The 23,750-nt window shown below is 25.3% G+C and overlaps 3 protein-coding genes across 6 annotated transcripts in view; 2 read left to right on the top strand and 1 right to left on the bottom strand.

Annotated features, from left to right (window-relative positions):
- The window catches only part of LOC127290469 (limbic system-associated membrane protein-like), a 167,825-nt gene extending 166,407 nt beyond the window's left edge, over window positions 1–1,418 (top strand). The window contains exons 9-10 of one of the 2 annotated variants that reach the window (XM_051319045.1): window positions 139–204; window positions 782–1,418. In XM_051319045.1, coding sequence (XP_051175002.1) covers window positions 139–204; window positions 782–906 — 191 coding nt within the window. In that variant the 3' untranslated portion in view covers window positions 907–1,418. The remainder of the gene's footprint in view (window positions 1–138; window positions 205–781) is intronic. The other variant, XM_051319046.1, reaches the window with a different exon arrangement.
- A 7,514-nt stretch (window positions 1,419–8,932) lies between these two features.
- LOC127290455 (odorant receptor 22c-like) lies at window positions 8,933–23,676 on the bottom strand. Of its 2 annotated transcripts, XM_051319022.1 has the most exons (9): window positions 23,444–23,676; window positions 23,265–23,377; window positions 21,288–21,405; window positions 19,643–19,898; window positions 19,199–19,315; window positions 18,767–18,857; window positions 18,529–18,665; window positions 9,318–9,450; window positions 8,933–9,221 (listed from the first exon to the last, which is right to left on the bottom strand). In XM_051319022.1, the coding sequence occupies exons 1-9, from the start codon at window positions 23,505–23,507 to the stop codon at window positions 9,168–9,170; spliced, it is 1,083 nt and encodes a 360-aa protein (XP_051174979.1). In that variant the 5' UTR covers window positions 23,508–23,676; the 3' UTR covers window positions 8,933–9,167. The 2 variants fall into 2 exon arrangements, with proteins under 2 accessions (XP_051174979.1, XP_051174980.1); XM_051319023.1 differs by lacking the exons at window positions 21,288–21,405; window positions 23,265–23,377; window positions 23,444–23,676 and adding an exon at window positions 21,007–21,260.
- LOC127290454 (uncharacterized) lies at window positions 12,235–16,374 on the top strand. Of its 2 annotated transcripts, none has more exons than XM_051319021.1 (6): window positions 12,235–12,344; window positions 12,595–12,761; window positions 14,406–14,534; window positions 14,978–15,139; window positions 15,531–15,842; window positions 15,942–16,374. In XM_051319021.1, exons 2-6 carry the CDS (start codon window positions 12,653–12,655, stop codon window positions 16,325–16,327), a joined length of 1,098 nt encoding a protein of 365 aa, XP_051174978.1. In that variant the 5' UTR covers window positions 12,235–12,344; window positions 12,595–12,652; the 3' UTR covers window positions 16,328–16,374. The 2 variants fall into 2 exon arrangements, with proteins under 2 accessions (XP_051174978.1, XP_051174977.1); XM_051319020.1 differs by having other exon boundaries at window positions 14,403–14,534.
- Window positions 23,677–23,750: the final 74 nt, after the last annotated feature.

Below are 23,750 nucleotides of genomic sequence, written 5' to 3'. Positions count from 1 at the left end.
TACTAGCTTTTCATTAATAGTTGATGAAAAATATAAAATGGACGCAAATTTATTTATATCAGAAAATATTTTTTTATTCAAAAAACATTTAGATATAATTTTGCTTTTTATAATTTAAATTTTTCTTTCATTTTGCAGGAAAGTCTAGAAAAAATTCTGGAAACGAAATACTCGAGGGAAATCAGGACATGTTGAAAGAACGAGGTGAACTGATTTTTATTTGTATATATATATATATATATATATATTTTTTTTTAACTTTTCATTAATGTTTCATAATTGTTTTGTAAAAAGAAAAAAAAATTAATTTATTACATTCATTTCTTGAAAATTGTTTCTTTAATTTACATAATTAGTATAACAAAAAAAAATATTAGATTGTTTTCAAAAATTATTAATCATTAATATGAGAGGAATTTAGATTACATTTTTCACTAAAAGTTTTTAAATATTTTTATAATATTTGTAATTGTTTATGAAATTCTTCAACTATTGATGTGAAATGTTTACGATGGCTTCCCTCACTCTTCTTCCGCAGCGCGCGCAGCATAAAAATGATTGGTCTTTACACTCTCCCCACCACTTTTGACATGTTGCGCGCGCAACAATTGCAAGGCAGTGATTTGTGAGCATAGATTTGCCAGCACAAGAAACTTGTTTCATAAAATTAAAAATAAATATTCTTCAAATACCATTTTCAAAAAAAAAAAAAAAAAAAAAAAAAATGATGAGTGGAATAATTTTCCTTTTACATTTAATAATTCAATTATCTCTTTTGCAGATCCAGATTATGACTCTTCTGAATCGTCGAGTACGAAATGCAACTTTGCATTAATTACTCCAGTACTTTTGATGGTAGTCTACAGTCATCATCATCCGCAACTGCAAGCACTTCATCCTGCCTGAAAGTTGAAATAAATGTCTCATTTGAATATTAAAGGAAGCAAAATACTGAGTTTCTATCCTTTAATGTGTAATATACTGTGGAGAAGAGATGTCGATAAAGTCGAGCTAAAAGCACGATAAATTAATAATTGAAAATATTCCACTTTAATTTATTGCCATATAGCTTTTGACTGAATCAAGTTTGATATATATATATGCGATTTCTATTTTAAAAAAAAGATTCAGTTAATATAAAATTATTTTCCTTTTTTTTTTGCTTTATTTTCGTGAATGATTTTTAGAATTTCGAATAAGAGCGTATTAAGTGTGACAGAAATTAGATTATTTGTATTAAAAAGAATTCCAGTGTCATAGATATATAAAAATATATTGTAAATATAGCTAAATATTGTGAAATGTCAAAACCCAAACTGCCATCGTCCAACTAGTCATTTATATTATATATATATATTATAAATAAATTAAGATAGATTTTTTGAAATATTGAGAGGCGTTTTTTGAATATAAGTAAATAGGAATTTCTTACGCTTTTCCTATAAGACGTGATAAATATATTAATTTTTATTTATTATAAAAATAATAAATAAGAATAATTATGAAATAATAAAGAAATAATATAAAATAATGAAATTATTAATGAAAAATAGCAAAAAATAATGTTCAAAACGAATATTAAAAAAGACAAATAATAACAAAAATTATAAAAAAATTTACTATTTTTGTTAATTGGTAAAAAATTTTCTGGTCTTACTTTTTAAAATTAAAAAAAAAATGTTAAAATATTTTTAATGTTAAGAGCCGAAAAGAAAAGAAAGATAAAAAAAAAGTTAAACCTTTTTTTTTGTTTTTTAGTTGCAAATATTTTTAAAAAAAGCGCACACATTTTTTTATAGGAGAAAATTTCAATGTTAGGCTGAAATTTAATTTGTCAAAAATTTAGATATTTCTATCGTCGCAAATGTTGCAATGTATTTTTCATATATTTTGTAAAGAATTTAATTTAATTTTGATTTCTATATCCCGCGATGAAAAAAAAATTTTTGATTTTCAAAAAGACAAATTTTCTATTCACTCTGTAAGCAAGAATAAAAATTTAATAATTTTTTTCTGTTTTTTCTAAATGGAAAAATAAAAGTATTAAAAAAAAAAAATTGAATGAGAGTAATGGAAAAAAAGAACAACAATTGTAAAATGAATGTCAAAAAAAAAATATATATATATAGAAAAACGTTTGTCAGAGATGAAAGGCTAATTTTTTTTTTTTTTTTTTTTTTGTTCGAAAACTGATTTTCTATATAAATGTTGAAATCAAAAAAAAAATCACTGAAGGACATAAAGGACAATGTAAGTCAGTCACTCGAATAGCATGTCAAACGAGGAAAGTGTCAAAAGTGAGGTTAGATTAAGGGGATTCTTGACGGGACGATGCCTTTAGAAAAAAAAGAAGCAATGCATATAAGCTCGCATCCCCCCTCCAAAAAAATATATATATTCACATTTCTTCTCTCTATTCACAATGTTGCCCCTGTAAACACAATGGAATTGTACGCACACGTCCCATATAACATAGTGAAAAGTTGGGAGCAATCTCGATGCATTGGGATCAAATTTTATTTCTCCCCCAAATAAACAACCGCGAAGAATTACATTTCACACACACACACACATATATATATATATATATATATATATATATATATATATATATATATATATATATATATATATATATATATATATGTGTATTTTTTTTTCTTTTGCAACTCGGACCCCTCTTAAATTCGTTTTGTCAATTTTCTTTTCGTATCTCTTCAAGCGTAACTAAGTCTCATTGTCGTCGAAGACATCCGTGAGACACTTGATAAAAAACTCATTTTCAACTCATTCCTCGTTTGTTATTGTATAACTATAAATATAAACAGTTCAGACATTTTTTTCAAAAGAAGAAATTGCTACAGAATGAATGGAGAAATTAATATATTTCTTATATATATATTCAGTGAAAAACATTGATAAGAAATTCTCATTTGTAGCGTATTACTTTAAAATATTATCGAAAAATTCAAGAGAGAATATTCTGTATTGAAAAAAGAATACCAAAAATTATACATTAAAGTTTTTAAAAACGTTACAGACTATGAAAACCTAGATTAAAATTAATTTAAAAATTTTAATACTAAGCTGAAATATAATTATATAGTTTTCACAATGTGAGACGTAGATTGTTACGATGCGCCAGAAGGAGGTTTAAATAAAAATAAGTTGGCACTTAAAAATTTTTTTTTTTTTTTGATTATGGACACTTTTTACAAAATCAGCCAAAATCCTTATCTTATAAATTTCCTAAATTCAAAAAACTGTACAAATCCATGGAAAAACGCGATTGCAAAACGAAAAATAGAAAAGTAATCTAATAACAGCTGGGACTTTCTGTTCCCTGCATGCTTCTGCCATCTGACGGCGGCAGGAGGTAATGAACCTCTCATTATATTATTTTCCTACTTTTCGTTTTTCAATCGCGTTTTTGTATGGATTCGCACAATCTTTTGGATTTAGAAAATTTATAAGATAATGATATTTGACTGCTTTTGTAAAAAGTGTCCGTGTTTCGAGAAAAAAGTATTTAAAAATCAATGTTTATCATTTTCCCATTCAGTGGCGTTTTTACAGGGCGATAATAATTAAAGGTCTTTTCTTGTCAAAGAATTTTAGAGACCATTCGACACTCTTAAATAAATTTTCTTCCTTTTAAAATCATTTTATTAACATTAAAATTTAATCTTTTCAAATCTGACACAAATACTACATCAATATAATTATTTATATATAAAACTGAAAATAAGTAATTATTTTATCATTTATTACAGTATTTATAGATTAAATAAATTCTGATTCCCACATGAAACACTGTTTTTATATAAAAACGCAATTTTTTTTAAATCAGGCACGTAAACTGATTTTAAAATCTATTGAGAAATGTTTTTTATTCATCTAAGAACCATACAATCAAAAAGAATTTTTAAGTGCCAAATCATTTTTAATTAAACCTCCTTTTTGCGCACCGTAGCTATATAAGGGTAACAAATTTTAAAAATTTTAACCCTATATAGGGTAATAATTTACCAAAATTTCAACCCAATCCAATAATTTTTAATTTTTTACTACCACATTTGAGGAAGATTACCCTATATCTAAATTGAATGATATTCTATTATTTTAGTATTATTTTATTTTATTATTTTTATCATTGGCAAGCAAAAATGTGTAGCAGTAATTAAATTAAAATTAAATTTAAAAAAATTCTTCAAGGAACAAATTTCTCAAAAATATCGATTTTTTTTCTTTTTATTTTAATCAAAATTAACAAATCTTCAGTACTAGTTAAAAAGGTTACAATTTTTTAAAAATACAATATTTTTATTAAATTCACATATGGATTTGATAAATACAAATATATATCATATATAATAAAAATTTTAATAAAAATTTTATAAAAAAATTTAATAAAAGTACAAGCAGGAATAAAAACAAATATTCACCTGTATTAAAAAAAAACATTTATCGTAAATTTTTTTTCACATTTTTGCTCTAATAATTTTGTATCAGAAATATTTTCATTTTTGAAAAAAAAATTAATCTTAAACATTCAAAGACACAGTATTTTTCATAATTTTAAAAATCATTTGATCTACAATCCCGAGAAAATTTTATTTTTTTTAACAAATATATTATAAATTTTATTCTAACATTAAAAAAATAATATAATAAAAATTAAATTAAACTTTCAAAATGCGATACTTTGAACTTATCATTTAGAAATTCATGGCAAACTTGGTTTTAATTTAAATTAATTACACTTCATTTAATAAATTGAAATGTAACCGGTATATTTATGAATGAAAACAATACTTGCAAGCATTCTGATTTCATTTAATTTTGCAAATATACGAAATATGACTGCGATTAATTTTATTAGAAATAATGTTATTATATTGTAATTATAAATATTATATATTTATTGTCGAGAAATTCGATTTTTTTAAATCTCATGTTAAAAAAATTATTTCTATTTTAATAAAAGAAAACAATGAAGAATAATATTTTAAAGTAAAATACAGTCTACAAATTATTAAACTATAATATTTCTGTTTTTATAATTTAGTTCAAACAATTAAAATTTTCAACCTACATTCCAATATTGAGGAAAAAAATTGTAAATAGAACATTCGTTTCGAGTGTGATAACATAGGCTAACAATCTGTAACAGGGAATTTCATGTCTAACTTATAATTGAACTAAAATAATAATTAAAATAGTTGTATGTTTTAGTAATTGTTAAGAATGATATATTTTTTTTTTTTTTTTTTTGCCTAAATTGGAATGGGAAAATTTATCTTCAAATTATGACACAAAATAACAAAACTATTTCCAAGTTATGAAATTATATATAAATGCAAATTTTTTTTTCACGTTCCATTGGAATAAAAAATAAAAATTTTTAATTTTTTTTGTAAAAATGGTAAATTGAAATATAAAACCTGATAACTATACTATATCAGATGCACGGACCGTAAAGAAAGACCACGTCTAGGAGGGAGATTGAGTCGAGCAATTGGACGATCACAACTGGGAAGGGGAACTCTGACTTGACTCGATCTCAAACCGGCAGTCTTTCTTCTTGGTCCATGCGTCTGATATAGTGTAACACTTATAAACATTTCGTGGATTTAAAAGATTAGAAAGGGGTACGTATTATTTTATAATAATTTTATTTATTTTTTCGTTATAATTAGCCAATGGTTTTATATTTCAATTTACCAGTTTAACAAAGAAAATGACAAATTTCCATTATTTATTTAAATGATACGAAGGAAAAAATTTGCAAGAATTGTTTACCTTTTTCATTGTTTACAATTTCAAAACTTGGACATATTCTTATCCCAATGGGAAACTGCCACGAGTAACCATTGGCGTATTAATGGCCCAATGATGGGAGCCAATGAAAAAACCATTGGCACCCAATAATGGACCATTATTGGTAAAGTCATGGGCTGTCCACGCCGATGCCAATGATTGGCAACCATCATTGGCAAATTATTGGCAACCAATAATTAGCCAATATTAAAAATTTTAATAATAATTTAAAAAATCAATAATTTAAAAAAAATTTATATTTTTATTATTTTTTAATAGTTATTATTATTATTATTTTATTTTTAATAATTAAATTAAAATAAAAAAATGGTCATCAAAGTATTAGTGAAACTATTTCTTCCAAAAAAGAGTTTGTCTCAAATCCAATTAATAGAAGAGACATCGGGCAGAAAAAAATTTCGACGAGAAAAAAATTTTAGATCACTGCTTATATACCAATCAAGTGGCATCTCAACTGCGAGAAACAGTGATGTTCGCCCTCCCTTTGCGGCGTTGAGTGAACTAAAGTCCAGAGCTGAGCCATCAGCGCAGCGCGGGAACATTTGAAAAATTTGATTTTATTAGATATTTTATTTTATTTTAAATATGACAAATAATTAACTTAATAAATAATTAATGTCATTAATAATTATTAATAACATAATGTCATACTTAATAATTCGTTAATTATTATAAAATAAAATATCTAATAAAATCAAATTTTTTAAATGTTCCCGCGCTGCGCTGATGGCTCAGCTCTGGACTTTAGTTCACTCAACGCCGCAAAGGGAGGGCGAACATCACTGTTTCTCGCAGTTGAGATGCCACTTGATTGGTATATAAGCAGTGATCTAAACTTTTTTTCTCGTCGAAATTTTTTTCTGCCCGATGTCTCTTCTATTAATTGGATTTGAGACAAACTCTTTTTTGGAAGAAATAGTTTCACTAATACTTTGATGACCATTTTTTTATTTTAATTTAATTATTAAAAATAAAATAATAATAATAATAACTATTAAAAAATAATAAAAATATAAATTTTTTTTAAATTATTGATTTTTTAAATTATTATTAAAATTTTTAATATTGGCTAATTATTGGTTGCCAATAATTTGCCAATGATGGTTGCCAATCATTGGCATCGGCGTGGACAGCCCATGACTTTACCAATAATGGTCCATTATTGGGTGCCATTATTGGAATTATATTGGCATCCCTGGCTCCCATTATTGGGCCATTAATACGCCAATGGTATTTTTCCCATTGGGATATTAATTTCCCTATTGTTTTTGATGAAAAAATTTTTATTCATATAAATAACAATTTTTCAAATCTTAATTTTTTGTTAATATATTTTATATTAATTTCCAACAAAGAATTCAATATAATTTATGGTATTTTTAATTACACATAATTAATAATTAAATTACAATTTTTTTTTTACTTTCACATCATTAAATGGATTTTTTGTAATAATATGATGATAATTTTCTATTTCAATTTCTTTAAATTTAATAATAACTGATGCTACGTAAATTATTATTTTATAATTTATATTTCTTTCTTCAAAAATAATAGTAATTTAAATAAATATTATAAAATTATTTAAATATTTTCGGGGGAAATTAAACGCTAATATCCCTGAGATTCGTTCATGTAAATGAGTATAATAAAAAATATCTTTTATTATATTTTTTGAAAATTACCAGAATGCAAACTATTTTCTAAATTAATTTTACAATGTTCATTTTTATCTTTTTCTTCAATTCAATTTGAATTGAAAATATTGCTGCATAAGAAAAAATTTTTTTAAAATTTTATTTTAAGAATTTATTTATTTATTATGAGCGACTGGTAAAATAATTACAAGTGTAAAGTGAAATGTTATTTAATAAAAAAATAATTCAACATTTTCTTCGAAAGCAGCAAAAATGCTTTATTTAGCACTGAATTAAAAAAAAATCTTTTTTTAATTATAAATTATGATGCTATTTTGTTTATTGTAAAATATAATGTAAATATAGAAATAAGAACTACTTTTTGGATTTTTTTCGGAAATTTGCTGGTCAATTTCAAAATATTCATTGACATTATTAAATAAAAAAAAGGGGGGATTACAAGTTCATTGTAATCTCTGCCCAGAATTTTCTAAATTTACGCATTAAAATGACCAATTGCTAAAATAAATACCAATATAATATATATGTAAAATTATAAAAAATGAGGCGTTCTAACTAAAATTAAAACATCAAGATAAATTATTATTAAATGATTAATAAATTTCAATATATTTATTTTGCAAAATAATAAAAATTTTATTTACTAATTTGAAAATTCTTTTTCCTAGTGCTTCGCATTAAATTCAAAAAAAAGAAATAAAAATTAGAAACTTGATGTTTCAGTTTTAGATATTTTTAATTTTTTTAAAGAATACGTTGTTTCTTTATAAAAAAAACATTGTAGTTGTAGATTTAACTGTAACATTATAATAGTAAATTGTATTATAAATATATAGCATTGAGTCATTAAAAATATTTTATTAAAAAAGATTTATATTAAAAAACAATGTCCTTTGTTATAATAAACACTTGTAATTTAACTTTTATCATCAATTTACGTTTTACTGATTTTAAAATATTAATAATTAATACATTCAGCTTTGTACTTTGCAAAAATTAAATTGAATTAATGTCCAATTAATTATTTATTTAAATTTTTATCATCTCATTCGAAATTACAACAAGAGATTATTTATATTATATAAAACTGAATTCAGCTTTGATAATGTACTAATTTTAGCATAAATAGTTATAAACATTCGTATATATATTTGTATTATCATCGAAATAAAAGACTGTACATAAAATGTAATCAAATAAACAAATGTCGTTTATTTACAGGAATTTTGTCATTCAAATACATTTTTTTTTCGTTTGTACCTATAATAAAAAATGTTAATCTATAGCCGGCAACAGTTACACGCGAAAGTTAAATAAAAATTTATAATTTTATTTTATAATTACTGAATTTTCATTATAAAGTACCTATACAATTTTTAAATTAATTAAAAAATGGAAAATTAATACAACTTTTTTAATATTATAATAAAAAATTCACTTTATTAATCACTGATAATTAATTTTTTTTTTTAATAGCAAAATAAAAAACTTTGTATTAATATAAAAAATCATGTTATGCAAAAACTCTACAAACAATTCTAACCACTATATTTGTATCTAAAAAGACGATCAATTTTTATTTTCTCAATCGTCACGTGCGACTTGTTTGCACTAAGAAAGACTATTTATTTTATCCAAATTTGTTATAGTGTACGAGTGGAAATTTCATTATCCTCGTACAGACATTAATACAGTAAAATATGACATTGATGTTTGAAGAACCTTTAGGTAATTTTATAAAAATATAAAATATAATTAAATCACTCTTAATTAATTTGTGATTAGATAATATATGATTTTTCCTATATTATTTCATACCCTTGTAAAAAACTGTAATGAAAGGATGAATATTCTACCAACGATGAATGTTGTCGGTTTAGATTCTCTTCTCATTATAATAAGTAACAATTTTTTTGTATTATTTGACAAATCAAACCAATCTGAATTGTATCTATTAAAATCAGTGTTTAATTTTCATTAATTTTATTACTTAAGGCAGCGCAATACGAGAATATTGTCTTTATTTATAATAAGATATTTAAAGTTTATAACATTGAAATATATCTTTACGAGTAATTCACTAGAAAAAAATGAACTTTAAAATTTTTTTGTAATTTACATCAACGTTTTTAAATAATATGTCCATGAAAGGTATCATGCCACAAAAATAATGTTTTTGGCTGAAAAATTTGGTTTTGATCTAATCTATAAATAAAGTTCAATTATAATATTGTAGGAAACGTCTCTTTCGAATATAGTCAAAAGATAGTCTTCTTTTCAGCGACAATATCATTATTAGTATGATTTTAAAATCACATCCAATTCGTAATCAGCGACCCCAAAAACCCCTGTGAATTCTAATTTTTAAGCAAATCTAAGCAATTTTTATAAATATCGTCCGGCATATTGGATCCGCCATTTTGAATTTCGAAAAACTAACATCGAATTCTTAATCAGCGATCCCAAAAACTCCCGAATACCAATTTTTAGGGAAAAAAAAAAATTTTCCATACATTTTGAGCACTTTTTGTTGACTTCCTTCTGCCAACGAAGGGGTTAAGGGATGTTTTTCTAAAATTGAGGAGGTTATTTTTTAGAAATCTAAAAAATATTTTAGCAATGCTATATGAAAACATTTATCTGTTATTAAATTGATTTCTATCATAAGTAACATGAAATTGACCGATTTTATAGTTTTGCCCATATTTGCTTCAGAATTTAAAATTTTTTATTGATACATTGGTAGTAATAAAAAAAGAAGATAGTTTATGAACTACCTCTGGTACTTCCCATCTATTATACGAGGTTGACGAAACTTATTCACAGTATACGTCGCATACATACAGATAAAATAATTTTTAGACTTTTGCCATTGCACAATGGCAGATGTTTTAATGATATATTTAACACTTATAAATACATATCCCTAATAGTTGAAAAATATACGTATAATTACACGTGGAGATTATAAAGAAAAATAATTTTTAAATTTAAAGCATAAAATATACAATATTGCTTCATTTCGAATAATTGAAAAATAATATAGCATTTGTGTTAATATAAGCTTTAAATTAAATCTTCTAAATTATACACATAGACATTAATTTAAGATAAGATAATTTGACTAACGACTAGTCATCTAGTTTAAAAAAATTTTAACACGTATGCAATATTTTTCCACTTTTTTCATTTTCATTTGTTATTAATTAAATATTTTTTTATTGTAAAAGAATTAATAATTTACAGAAATAATGTATGATTATCTCAAATAGTAGACCCTAACAAGTATTTATGAAATTAATTATAAATCAGTTACTTTAAGCAAAAAAAATTAATTCGAGATAAATAATAATAATATAATAATAATAATAATAATAATAATAATAATAATAATAATAATAATAATAATAATAATTTGTATTCAATTTGTATGTTTCTTCGATCCAAAGTCTCAAATTGAAAAAATGTATAACTAATTTTAAGTAATTTATATAACAATATTTTAAAAACTGTTCTACTCTAAAAATCTAAATTAGTAAAAATGTTTACTAATTTAAATTAGTGACTCACTTTTTGCTTCTGAATTAGTAAAATTTTACTAACTATTAGTAACTTTTACTAACAATTAGTAAAACTTAACTAATTCTAAAGCAAAAAGTGAGTCACTACCCGTGTGGAAAAGTGATGTGGGCCCACAGTGGGGGCCCTTATGGATCGCCCTCATGCCATGAGGGGCGCATATGGATGATCCATAGGGGCCCCTCATGGAAACGACATGCTCATCGATGAGGGCGCCCTTATGGGCCCTCACGTTTGCCCTCATCTTGCCCTCAAGTTTGCCATAATGTTTTTTAATCAATAATATTAATAATAAAAGTTAATTAATAATAAATAAGCTTAAGTTATGAATAAATAACATATTTATTTAATAATTATTCAATTTTAAATTAAATTCTTACTCAAATTGAATTTATTAATTAACGTTCTAATTAATTAACTGTCGGATATAATTAAAAGTAATAATAAATTAATTAATTAAAAAATTAAAAAATATGTAATTTATGCATACTATTAACGGATATTTTTATTTTTCAATTAATTCATACATAGAATTAATGATTGAACGCAAACCTGAGAAACAAATAAATCTAACGCATGGGGGGAATCGAACCTACGAAAAAATATTTGAATTTTGGACTTAGAAAATTTTGCTAATCGATCATGAGGGCGATCCATGCGGGGCCCCTACGTTGCCCCTCATGGATTCGCCATATGGATCAGCCCTCATGGGCCCCCGCCGGGGGCCCCGAACTCTTGAGGGCAAGATCGTGGCTTTTTCCACACGGGTAATTTAAATTAATAATCATTTTTACTAATTCAGAGTTAGAGAGTATGATTGTTACGATTGTGATAATAATAATATATAGGAGAATGGAATTCTTTTTTAATAACATTGAAATCTTCATTGTTGTTTTGTCCCAATTAATAATAAATTATAATTTCTTTAAAATTTTTTTGGCAATTTTTTAGGATAGGAAAGATATATCAAAAACATTTGCAACGTTTCGAAACCGGAACCGATTTCCTCATCAGAATTTATTAATCGTTAATATATATTTAATAATATTTAATATTAATCTCGAAGAAGAATTTGTTTCCAAATAATAGATAATTAATAGATTAATATATAATGTTTGTATGTTGATAAAAAAAAAATTAATTCAAATCTAAATGATGAAACACAAACTAAAGTTTTCGAAATATACCTGTTGTCAGCAGTATATAAATGGTTGAAATTTGTATTAACAACAAAGTCTAAAGATCTACAGAAGTCTAAGGCAGAAGGTAACTATAAAATTAACCTATCTTTTTCTTATATTTTTTTTTTTTTTGTCAATTTGACTTGTTAATAAAACATCATAAGTTACTTTTAAGGTTAATGCCAGTAAAAATGTTTTTATAGTATCATTTCTGTCACTAAAATCACAGTTAGGTGTTAGCGAGGTAGAAGCAATATAACTCCAATTTCTTTTATTATTTATTACTATTTAAGCTTAATTTTTTCAACATTCATGTGTTTCAATTTATTATTCAGGTTACCACATCTAATCTAATTCTATTGATTGCTAACGTAAACCATAATTGTTAGCAAAATGGCAACTACAAGATCATTGGGTTTCTATTTTGCCATTATCACCATTTTGTCAATATTCGTTGACACTAATTGTCAAACACCTCCAAGTGAGAATAGTTCTTCAAAAGGTATGAAGGTTTTAATTTATAGTTAGCTGTTTTCACTTCATACTTCATTAACAACTTTGCAAGCAAAAAAAATGGTTCGTTATAATTGACCGAACTGGGTATGGTTGAAAAAAGTTCAGTTATTGGATACAAAGGGCAAATTGTTTCAACTAAACTAGTACGGCTGCAAATGCAAAAGTTTTTCAATTATTATAACCAAACATATTCATTTGTTATTTTAAAAGCATTAGTTCATGTTTATTGATAATAATCAGAATTAAAAATTTAAAACTGTCAAAATAATTTTTGACTGTTTCGTTATTAAAACCCTGGCGGATCTTGAAATCGGAATGTACGCTGAATTCGTTGTACATTCGTTACACATTGCTTAAACATTTAGTTGGAGTAAAAATTGTGTAGAAACTGAGTGGAAACTGTGGAAAAGTGTAATTGAATTGAATAATAAAAGTATTTAGTGATAGATTTGTGCTGTATTTGCGATAAATTAACGTGTTATTATTAAATAAATAAAGTTTAAAGTGTAAAATGTTCGCGTAAGTGAGTTTGCCAGGCTAGGGAATTTTCTAGTGACATCCAAATTGATAGTCGATAAAGAAGTTGAGCCGCCGACTTTGCACGGTAGGTGGCAGCATTCATAATTTCCCCTTTTTAAAAATTCTCTTTTTCAATTGTAAATAGAAAAATTAATTAATTAATAAGTTATATAGTTTCTATGTTGTCATTTTTTTTAACAATTGAATTTTTGAAGATTGTTTAATGAGATAAATTAAACTTGTATAATCGATGCAAATTGTTGTTTTTAAAATACTTTTAAATAAATCTTTTCTTTTAATTACATTTATATTAAAAATAAATAATAATAAAATAAAGGAAGATAAAAAAGTTTTCTTTATTAAAATTACGATTAAATTAATTTAATTGAATTTAATTAAAAAACAACAATTTGCATCGATTATACAAGTTTAATTTATTTCATTAAACAATCTTCAAAAATGAAATTGTTAAAAAAAATGACAACATAGAAACTATATGTAACTTATTAATTAATTAATTTTTCTATTTACAATTTAAAAAGAGAATTTTTAAAAAGGGGAAATTATGAATGCTGACACCTACCGTGCAAAGTCGGCGGCTCAACTTCTTTATCGACTATCAATTTGGATGTCACTAGAAAATTCCCTAGCCTGTCAAACTCACTTACACGAACAGTTTACACTTTAAATTTTATTTATTTAATAATAACACGTTAATTTATCACAAATACAGCACAAATCTATCACTAAATACTTTTATTATTCAATTCAATTACACTTTTCCACAGTTTCCACTCAGTTTCTACACAATTTTCACTCCAACTAAATGTTTAACCAATGTGTAACGAATGTACAACGAATTCAGCGTACATTCCGATTTCGAGATCCGCCAGGGTAACTAATGTATATTTCGATTTAGATTTAACCAAATTAAATACAACCGAACTTGTTCGGTGACATGAAACCGAGAGTTAGATCAGTTCTATTTTTTCAAGACAGTTCGTTTGCAACTACTGAACTTTTGTTTATACCAACCGAGAACATTTTTTTTCATGTGGTAAATTATTTTCTATTTTCGTATTTTATTTTGATGTCATATTTTTGTTAGCAGATGCCTGTTTTAGTTCTAATACTGAAGTTGATGTTGAAATGGAACCATTTCATAGTTACACCCTGAAATGGAACAAGCCCAATTTCAGTGGTTTAATTGAGTATCAAATATGTATGAGTGAAAAGGATAGTAAGTAAAATTTTGTTAAAAAATAAGTTTCTATTATCAATAGACTCGTGAGATAAAACTGTATCTATAACACTCAAAATAAATAATGTAAATTTTAATTATTCATTAAAATTAAGTAATATTGAATTCACAGTAATTTGAAAAAAAATGAGTGAATATATTGGAAAAAAACACACACGAAGTTCTTAGCGTATTCCAAAATCTGTAAGAGACAATCTGTAAATTTTTATGTATTTTTTAATTTGAATTTGCCCTAAAATATTTCACAGGTTCATTATTAAATGCAATTATGTTTTATTAATCAATTTTGAATTACAAAATTAGAAAAAGTACTTGCAATTTACCAAGTGAATTAATTGTTTTTTCGTACTAATTAATACATCATACTAATTTTATAAAAGAACAAAATAATAATGTACATATATATGATTTTCCTTGCGTAGCTGGGGTATGTGAATTTTATAAAAGTAGTGCTGTTTGTCCAACATTTACAATGAAGGGATATATGCCAAAAGACTTATTTCATTTTGTTATTTACGCTCATGAATTAAGTAATCTTGATATTAAGTGGACGAGCTCTGAATTCAACACCACAGAAATAATTGGTATGGATCTTAACAATCAGTAATCAGTTATAAAATTACCTCTTATTACTCTTAGAAAAAAACCAATTGAACATTTGGATTCTTTTTTAGCATTTTAAAGTTCCATGAAATAATTCTTAAGAAAAAATTGCAAAACAACAACACACAATTTTAAAAATATTTTTACTTCATTTTTGTTGTTATCTAAATTTTTGAGAATATTCACTAAAGGTTGACATAAAGTTTTTTAAACTTAAGTGTTTACGAACATATATACTAATAGAGTAAAATTAACTTTTCAATTTAATGCGTAATTCAAACTTTTGTTTTACTACTTTAATACACATTAACAACATGTTAGGGATAATTTTTAAATTTGAATTTTATTGTAACTTTATATTTTAATTTGAAGATGGTTGTAAACCTAGAGGAGATATCAAAGTGCTTAATATCACTAAAACATCTGCCATTTTGCAATGGGAAAAGCCTAAAAATTGTAAATACATGGATTCGATATATTTTGTGGAAAAAAATCGTCAGCTCCGCAATGGATGGAATACACTTGAGGGATATCATCGAATTTCTATCGCTTCAAATACTACCAATGTAACAGTAAAAGATCTTGAACCAGGAAAAAAATATGTGTTTACATTAGATGTTGCACTTCTCCCAAATAGAATAAAAGGAATCTCTAGTCCAGAAATCAGAATTAAACATCCTTTAGGTACGAAATATCATTTAGAATTCACATGTTTCTTTTTTAATGCTTATTAATTAACATGCATTGTAACATTGCTAATATTTTAATAATATTCTATTACAGATTCAAAAATTGATTCTTATGTCAGCAAAAAATTAGAAAAAATTAATTCTGATGTTCCTTTTAATCCTCTTGATTACAATTATTCTATCACAGTTGTTGATTTTGATGATACAACAGCCTATATTCAGTGGGGTAAACCTGAGAATATTTCTACGGCTGCAAAAATGGAGGTTTTTATAATCGACTTAAATAATACTAGGGAACCTGAGTTGCTTGACTATGTATATCCTGATGAATTATATAATTTTGTGAAAATCAAATATTTAAAACCCGACACAGGTTATAAATTTCTAGTTGCGTATACGGATGGCGAGGATGTTCATTTTCTCATAAGCGAACAAATCATTACTGCCCATCCAAATAATTTGCTGCTCCTTACTTATTAAAGTTTTACTTTCAATACTATATAACGAAATAAATATATTTCAATGAACATATTATAATGATTTATCTTGACACTTTTTATAATTCCCATCTGGTCCTAGTCTATCCTAAATAGCACTTAACATTCATTCAATATTGCTACAATATTGCCAATATTACTGCTACTATATTGCCAATGTAATATTACTGCATATGTATTACAGCAATTTTTAAATGTCCTGTTTGCTACAATACTTCATGGCAATCTTGCTGCAATATTTTAAAATGTTCAAATTACCAAAAGATAGAATTTCTAAAAGAAGAAATTGCAAAAATTTTAAAAGTTCATATTATTACCAAAAGAATAAGTTTCTAAAAGAACAAATTGTAAGAAAAATTTAAAAAATTTGAATTATTTTAAAATTGAAATTCTAAAAGATTAAATTAATTAATTATTATTATTTTATTATTAAAAATTTCTTTTTTTATGATTCTGAATTTTAAGAAATTTGATCTTTGGTAATTTGAATATTTGAATTACCAAAAGATCGAAAAATTTCGAAATTCCATCAAATAAAAATTTGAAATTTTAGAAATTCGATCTTTTGATAATTAATTCAATACAATCTTGTAAAACAAATATAATTCGTTGTTTAATGCGCGTTCCACACTTAAACCTTTTGGAGATCCGACACGACACAACGTGCCCCCGTCAGTGACTCTGCGCATAGGGGAAGTGAGTGTTTCTCAGTTAAATGCTTCTCGCTTTAAATCATCGTTAATATAAAAAGTAAATTATTATTCTTATAACAACAATTAAATCATATGTTAAATTTAAAAGATTTAATGTGTTTCAGAAAATTTTGTGAATTTGAATTAAGTGATTATTTATTTTAAACAATTATTAACTATTATAATAAATTAACTGTATTCATACCGATTTATTTTTGTATTTAAAACAAATAACATTTTCTTCTATCAAGTAACATTAACTTAATAAAATAATTTCAATGTAAAAATAAAAATAATTTATGCCGAAATGTAATATTTTTTCTGAAATTTAAAACTATTCATTTTTAAATACAGTAAAATGAAAATTTCGTAAAATCATAAATAAATAACGCTATTTTTATTAAAGGCCACCTGATACATATATTTTTAAAACGCCTATCTAATATATTATTTATTACTGTTTCTATGTATATAAAATTAATTTATGAAAAATACATGTTTAAAAAAGAAAATTCATTATTAACAATAAATTAAAACAAATGTTCTTTTAACCAATAATATAATTTCATTAAAAAAATTTATCAATTAATACTTGATTAAATGTCAAATTTAATTGAATTAAATATTCACAAAATTTTCTGAAACATATTAAATCTATTAAATTTAACATATGATTTAATAGTTGTTATAAGAATAATAATTTATTTATTATATTAAAGATGATTTAAAGCGAGAAGCATTTAACTGAGAAACACTCACTTCCCCTACGCCCAGAGTCACTGGAGGGGGCACGTTGCTTCGTTTATATCTTCCGTGCGCAGTGTCCCGGGTTCTATTCCCGGTCGCTTCAATTTGCTGAATCCCTAAATTTAAGAATTTTTAGGTAAGTCGTATTTTTCTATCTATATTCAATCCACAATATTAAAGTGCCTTGGTAATTTGTAAATTTGTTTTAAATTCAAATAATAAAATGACGAGACTGAGGAAAAGAGACTATCTTTTAATTTTTAAGAAAGAGGTATATAGTACAAGACTGGTATTAACTTTCACTTTTATTTTTTGTCATTAAAATCTTTTTTTTTTATCTTTTTCAAACTCGAAACAACGTTTCGATAAATATTACGTATTACTTTTCTTTTATTTTATTAATATAATATTATATTTTTTAATAAATTTCTTATTCTATAATGCTTATTATTGTACCTCAAGTCATAGACAAAATTAGAATCCTTGTAAAGTATAAATTAATGTTTTGATACACTGTAAAAAATAGGAGTTTGATTGTAACTCCCAGTGGGGACTCTTTAGTAGTCCCACTCCCTTTCAGAGTTTGTGTTAAAGGAATTAATCTTAATGTTTACCCCCTTTGGATTTGATTTTTTAATCTCAACTCCGATTGTCATTAACTCCCTAATTTTTTTTACAGTGTAATGCTTACAATCTCATTTAATTAAAAAATGTAGATATTAAAATAATTAAAAATAAGTTGTACATCGATGTAGAAAGACTAAGACTGTTATCCAGTAAATGTTGAGTTGGTAGAGTTAAAAAGAAAATATGAAACACTTGACATATTATATAACATCCAAATCTTATTCCATCGCCAGAACTCTTCACACTCATTACATACTGAATCACAGGATAAAATTAGAGACTAGGCTAATATTTTTTTTCAACATTATAGTTTATGAATGCAAAAAAACTTTATTTTATAAAAATATGGTACTTACCTGGACTCCTGTGACGCTTAAATCTATTATACTAAGACCAAATACCAATAGATAGGCTGTTGAAAAAACATCCTGGACATCATTCACATATCTCGCAAAAGTAAAATACTTTAATTAATATAAATACAGTTGGTTTTTATTTTTCTTATAAAATTCATAATGTGGATTAAATGTATGGTTAAAAACTAAATAGACTTGAAATTTGTGTAGAGAAGGTAATTTAGAATATCAGTCAATTTCAAATGTACCTAATTTCTAATTACACTGTTCAAAGCATTTTGTTCTTGATAACCTTCTCTAAACAAATTCATCTCCTGTACAATACTGTTCATAAATATTTAAATTGTTAAAAAAAAATATTCAGATATGTATGTAGTCGTTTGGTTTTAATTTCGTGTATTAAAATTAGTGTAAAATTTGTAAAATACAAACAATAGAACTTTTCTATGCATTGCCACGCAAAGTTTAATTTCTCTCTGGAGCTTCTTTTGAAAACTAATATTATCACTAGAATCTGGATTTTCTCTTATGGCCACATTCAATTTATGCCTATAAAAATAAGAATAAGAAAATATTATACAAGCGGTAAAAAATAAACATACAACTGTTTTTAATATAGGTTTTTGTGTGCTGAAAGTAAATCCTAAGACCTTTCGGATATTTAAGAAATACTACGGACGGATAATTTTACCACGTCCGTAGCACATTCTGAAGTATCTGATGTTGTTAGAGAATCTGCAATTAATTCTTCTTATTTCAAAATATGAAAAAAAATATTTCTAATAAATTAATAATTATTGTTTATACCGTGTATAAAATAAAAAATTCATCCATGTAATTTATTGTGTAGAAATTAAAATATGTAATTGAGTTTACCCTATAATTTCAAATATTCCACAAGCATGTTCAAGAAACATTAAAAGAAGTGTATCTCCATTTACAAATGCAGCAGTACATAGGTAAGCAGCCGTATAACCGTGAAGAGATACCAAATAGTAATATGCTTCTGATTTTAAGCCAAATTCGAAAAGAAAAACCTTGTTTTTACGTTCATCAATATCCTTAGTAAGATTAATTACCAAAGGTATAAAATGTGAAAATACGTAGACTGTAACATGACCAAAGGATCCAACTGAAAAATAACAATACTTCACTTGCTTGATGCAAAAAAAAATGATAACTCGGAATTGTTTTTAAAAAGATGAAAAATGAAGCTACGATGCGCCATGCCAGAAGGAGATTTAAATAAAAATGAGTTGGTACTTAAAAATGTTTTTAAATTATGGTTCTAACATGAATGAAAAACATTTCTCAATAGGTTTTAAAATCAGTTTACGTGTCCGATTTAAAAAAAAATTGAGCTTTAATATAAAAATAGTGTTTTATGGGAAACCAGAATTTATTTAATGTACATATATGTATAAATAATAAATGTTTTAGATTTGTGTTCATATAAATTTATTAACATTAAAGTTATTTTCTTGTTTCGTTTTTATATTTATGCATTGAGTGTCAAACGGTATCTGAAATTCTTTGGCAAGAAAAAAGCTTTAACTATTGCTCTAAACATGAAATAATATTGATTTTAAAATACTTTTTACTCGAGGCAAGAACACTTTTTGTAAAATCAGCTAAAATCCTTATTTTATAAATTTCCTAAATCCAAAAGACTGTACAAATCTATAGAAAAACGCGACTGCAAAACGAAAAGTAGAAAAGTAATCTAATAACAGCTGCGACTTTGTGCTCCCTGGCATGCTTCTGCCATCTGACGGCTACAGGAGGTAATGAACCTGTCATTATATTACATTCTTACTTTTCGTTTCTCAATCACGTTTTTGTATGGATTCGCACAATCTTTCGGATTAAGAAGTTTATAAGATAAGGATCTTTGGCTGCTTTTGTAAAAAGTGTCCGTCTTTCGAAAATAAGTATTTAAAAATCAATTTTTATCATTTTTACGTTCAGTGCCGTTATTACAGTGCGATAATTAAAGGTCTCTTCTTGCTAAAGAATTTCAGAGACCATTCGACACTCTTAAATCGAGCACGTAAACTGATTTTAAAACCTATTGAGAAATGTTTTTTATTCATCTAAGGACCATTACCAAAAGGAATTTTTAAGTGCCAACTCATTTTTATTTAAACCTCCTTCTGCCGCACCGTGCGCTGAAACACACGATATATCGTTATTTGATAAAAAATTTAACAAATCATTTTAAATTTTGCGCTCAGTGGTACCAATCGAAATTCCATGAGAAAATTTTCGTTTTCGACCTCCCATTTTCTTCAAACCGAATAAAGATATGTCATATTTTACAGCTCCATTTTGAGGTGTCATCCTTTTCAAAACAATTCCGAGATGTCGTTTGTTTTACAATTAAGCAAGCAACTTAAAGAAAACAGTAAAACAATTGTCTAATAAAAATAATAATAAAGTGACATTTAATTATAACAAACTTAAAGATTTTTATCATATTTTCAAAATAATAAAATTTTTATTTATGTAACAAAATATCTACTGAAGGATACTATAGTGTAAATCCTGCATTTTCTGCCATATTTATGTAGAATTTGACTTTCAGCTTTTGATGTTAACGTGTCCCAATCATTTTGTATTTTGCAAAAAACAATATTCATCTACAAAGCAGTTATAATTTTTATATATGATTCACTGATAATGATACATTTTTTACATCAAAAATAAAATAATATAAATATTTATTTAGCAAGTGACCTCTACTTTACAGAACTCAGACATTTATTAAGGAGTTAGTACCACATCTCAGTGACTTTTCTTAAATATTTTTTTTTTTGTTACAAAATTTATTTTATTTACTTTAAACTTTTTATACCTAAAACAAAGGGGTTTTAAACTATTAAAAAAAATTTTATTCCTTATTTATTATGGATTATCTTGCTGTTATAGCCGCCTGAAAATACTCATACTTGTGATTGGCGGACACGATATCTCCAATTTAGGTCATCGAAAAATAAAATATTTGATATTTTCTTGAAAATTAAGCTCGTCGCTATCGTCGGAATTACAATCAACATTTTCGATGAGAAAAAAAATGGCGTTCTTTTTTCGTTTTTGACCTTGTTTTTTCAACTTAAATTGTTTTAAAAAAATGGTTAAATACTAATGAAAAATTATGATTCTAGTTCCGACGATAGCGGTATATGTGTAGAATAAGCTATAAAAATTTGGGCTTAATCGGTGCAATAGTTTTTTGTTTATTGATGTCGGCCAGGTCAAAAAACGTTGTTTTGAGAAAAAGCGAAGTTACGAAAAAATGTCCTCTTTCAAAAAAATACCCCCTTACACCACAGGATACATTATATACATGTATAAATGCTTTTATATACAAATATATGTGTAATTTGATTTATATTTATATAGATATATATCATTATCATTACTATATTATAAAAAGATATCGCAGCCGCCCCTGATTCAAGAATGAACGCTAGGCGAGAATTTCGACGCTACACGGGAGCTCACAGTACTCGCCTACTGTTCAACTCGCGAAGCATTAAAACTCGCGTACCGTTCAGAATTTGTCTCGAAAATTTCAGATATTCTACTATCTATATCAAAAACATAAGTTAAAAATTAACATAACATCAATACTCAAGGTCAAACGACAGAATCATAGATTAAATCGAACATAACTTCAAAAAACAAAGTTTTTGATGGAGTAGAGACGGACATAACCTCAAAATTATTATCATTGGTCAAGATATGATCCCTCCCTTTAAACTTGTAAAGGTCATAGGTCAAGGGAAAACATAACCTTAAATTTTCGTTGAAGGTCATAGGCGTGTAGGCGAACATAACCTCAAAATTTGGTCAAAGTTGTAGAAAAAATCTGACATTACCCTAAAATTAGAGTCATAGGTTAGAAGGACGTCATCCGTGGTGCATCTTAGAAACAAATTCTTTAAAATGAAATAATAAATTTTATTTAAAAAATTGGGTAAAATTAATCTTTAAAAACATATAAATAAAAACTTATTCGGTCCCTAATTAATTTTTCAATTGCAAAATACATGAAAATTTAGTTTACGGATGCAAGTTAAAATATAGTTTATGTTCATATTAAAATATAAATAAATTTCTGCTGTTCAAATTTAAAAATTTTTTATAAAAAACCAAAATAATAGTTTCCATAGCATTTCTACATATATCTACTACAAGAATATGCAGTTTTTATAAAATCGATTTTCTTGAAAAAAAGATGTGGTACAAACCGCTTAAGTTAAATTGTCTAAAGATTATGTTTAAAATTAACTAAATTTTAAATTTAAATTCTTGGGTTTATTGCCACAAAAATATTTACGTAGTTTAGTTATTTCTTCCCCTCTTAAACAAAATTAGAAAAAAAATATTTTAATCCCTAAAAACAAGCCACTTTTTAAAATATTTTTTGTTAACTTAATTAATTTGTATGTGTTTTTCTACTCACATACAAATTAAAAAAAAATTAATTTATTACTTGTTTTACTTTTAGATTGTTATTTATAAAAATAATTGCACTTATTGAAGCATAACAGCATGGTGGAATGCACAACAATACCAAGTCAAGGTTACCAAATACTTTTATCAAACCTGAAATCTAATTTTATTAATTTCTATATTAAGTTCAAAACAATTTTAAACTGTGTGTAATATTACCTGAGCAACTATAAAAGATATCATAATAAATAAATAAAAAGATTTTATGGGTAAGTTTAGCCATAGAGGTAGATATTCACTTTGTCCTGTTATAATTATAATAAATTTGATAACATTGTAGTATGGATTCTTTACTACGTCCATCTCTTCGGTGTTTGCACAATAATGGCAAAATGTAATATGAGGTGTAGCCCTGCTTGTAAGCATCCACACGTTCCTTGCACGAATCCATAGCGAGTATTTAAATATTCATGTAGATAAGCAGTGTTTCCTAAGAACTGTAGACGGAGATATAATTAAAATAATT

The sequence above is a fragment of the Leptopilina boulardi genome, unplaced genomic scaffold (assembly GCF_019393585.1).
Source record: "Leptopilina boulardi isolate dan_hultmark-lab unplaced genomic scaffold, ZJU_Lbou_2.1 LbouV2_69, whole genome shotgun sequence".
Taxonomy (NCBI): Eukaryota; Metazoa; Arthropoda; class Insecta; order Hymenoptera; family Figitidae; genus Leptopilina; species Leptopilina boulardi.
Note: the sequence above shows the minus strand (reverse complement) of the source record. Positions and strands in the feature narration are given on the sequence as shown.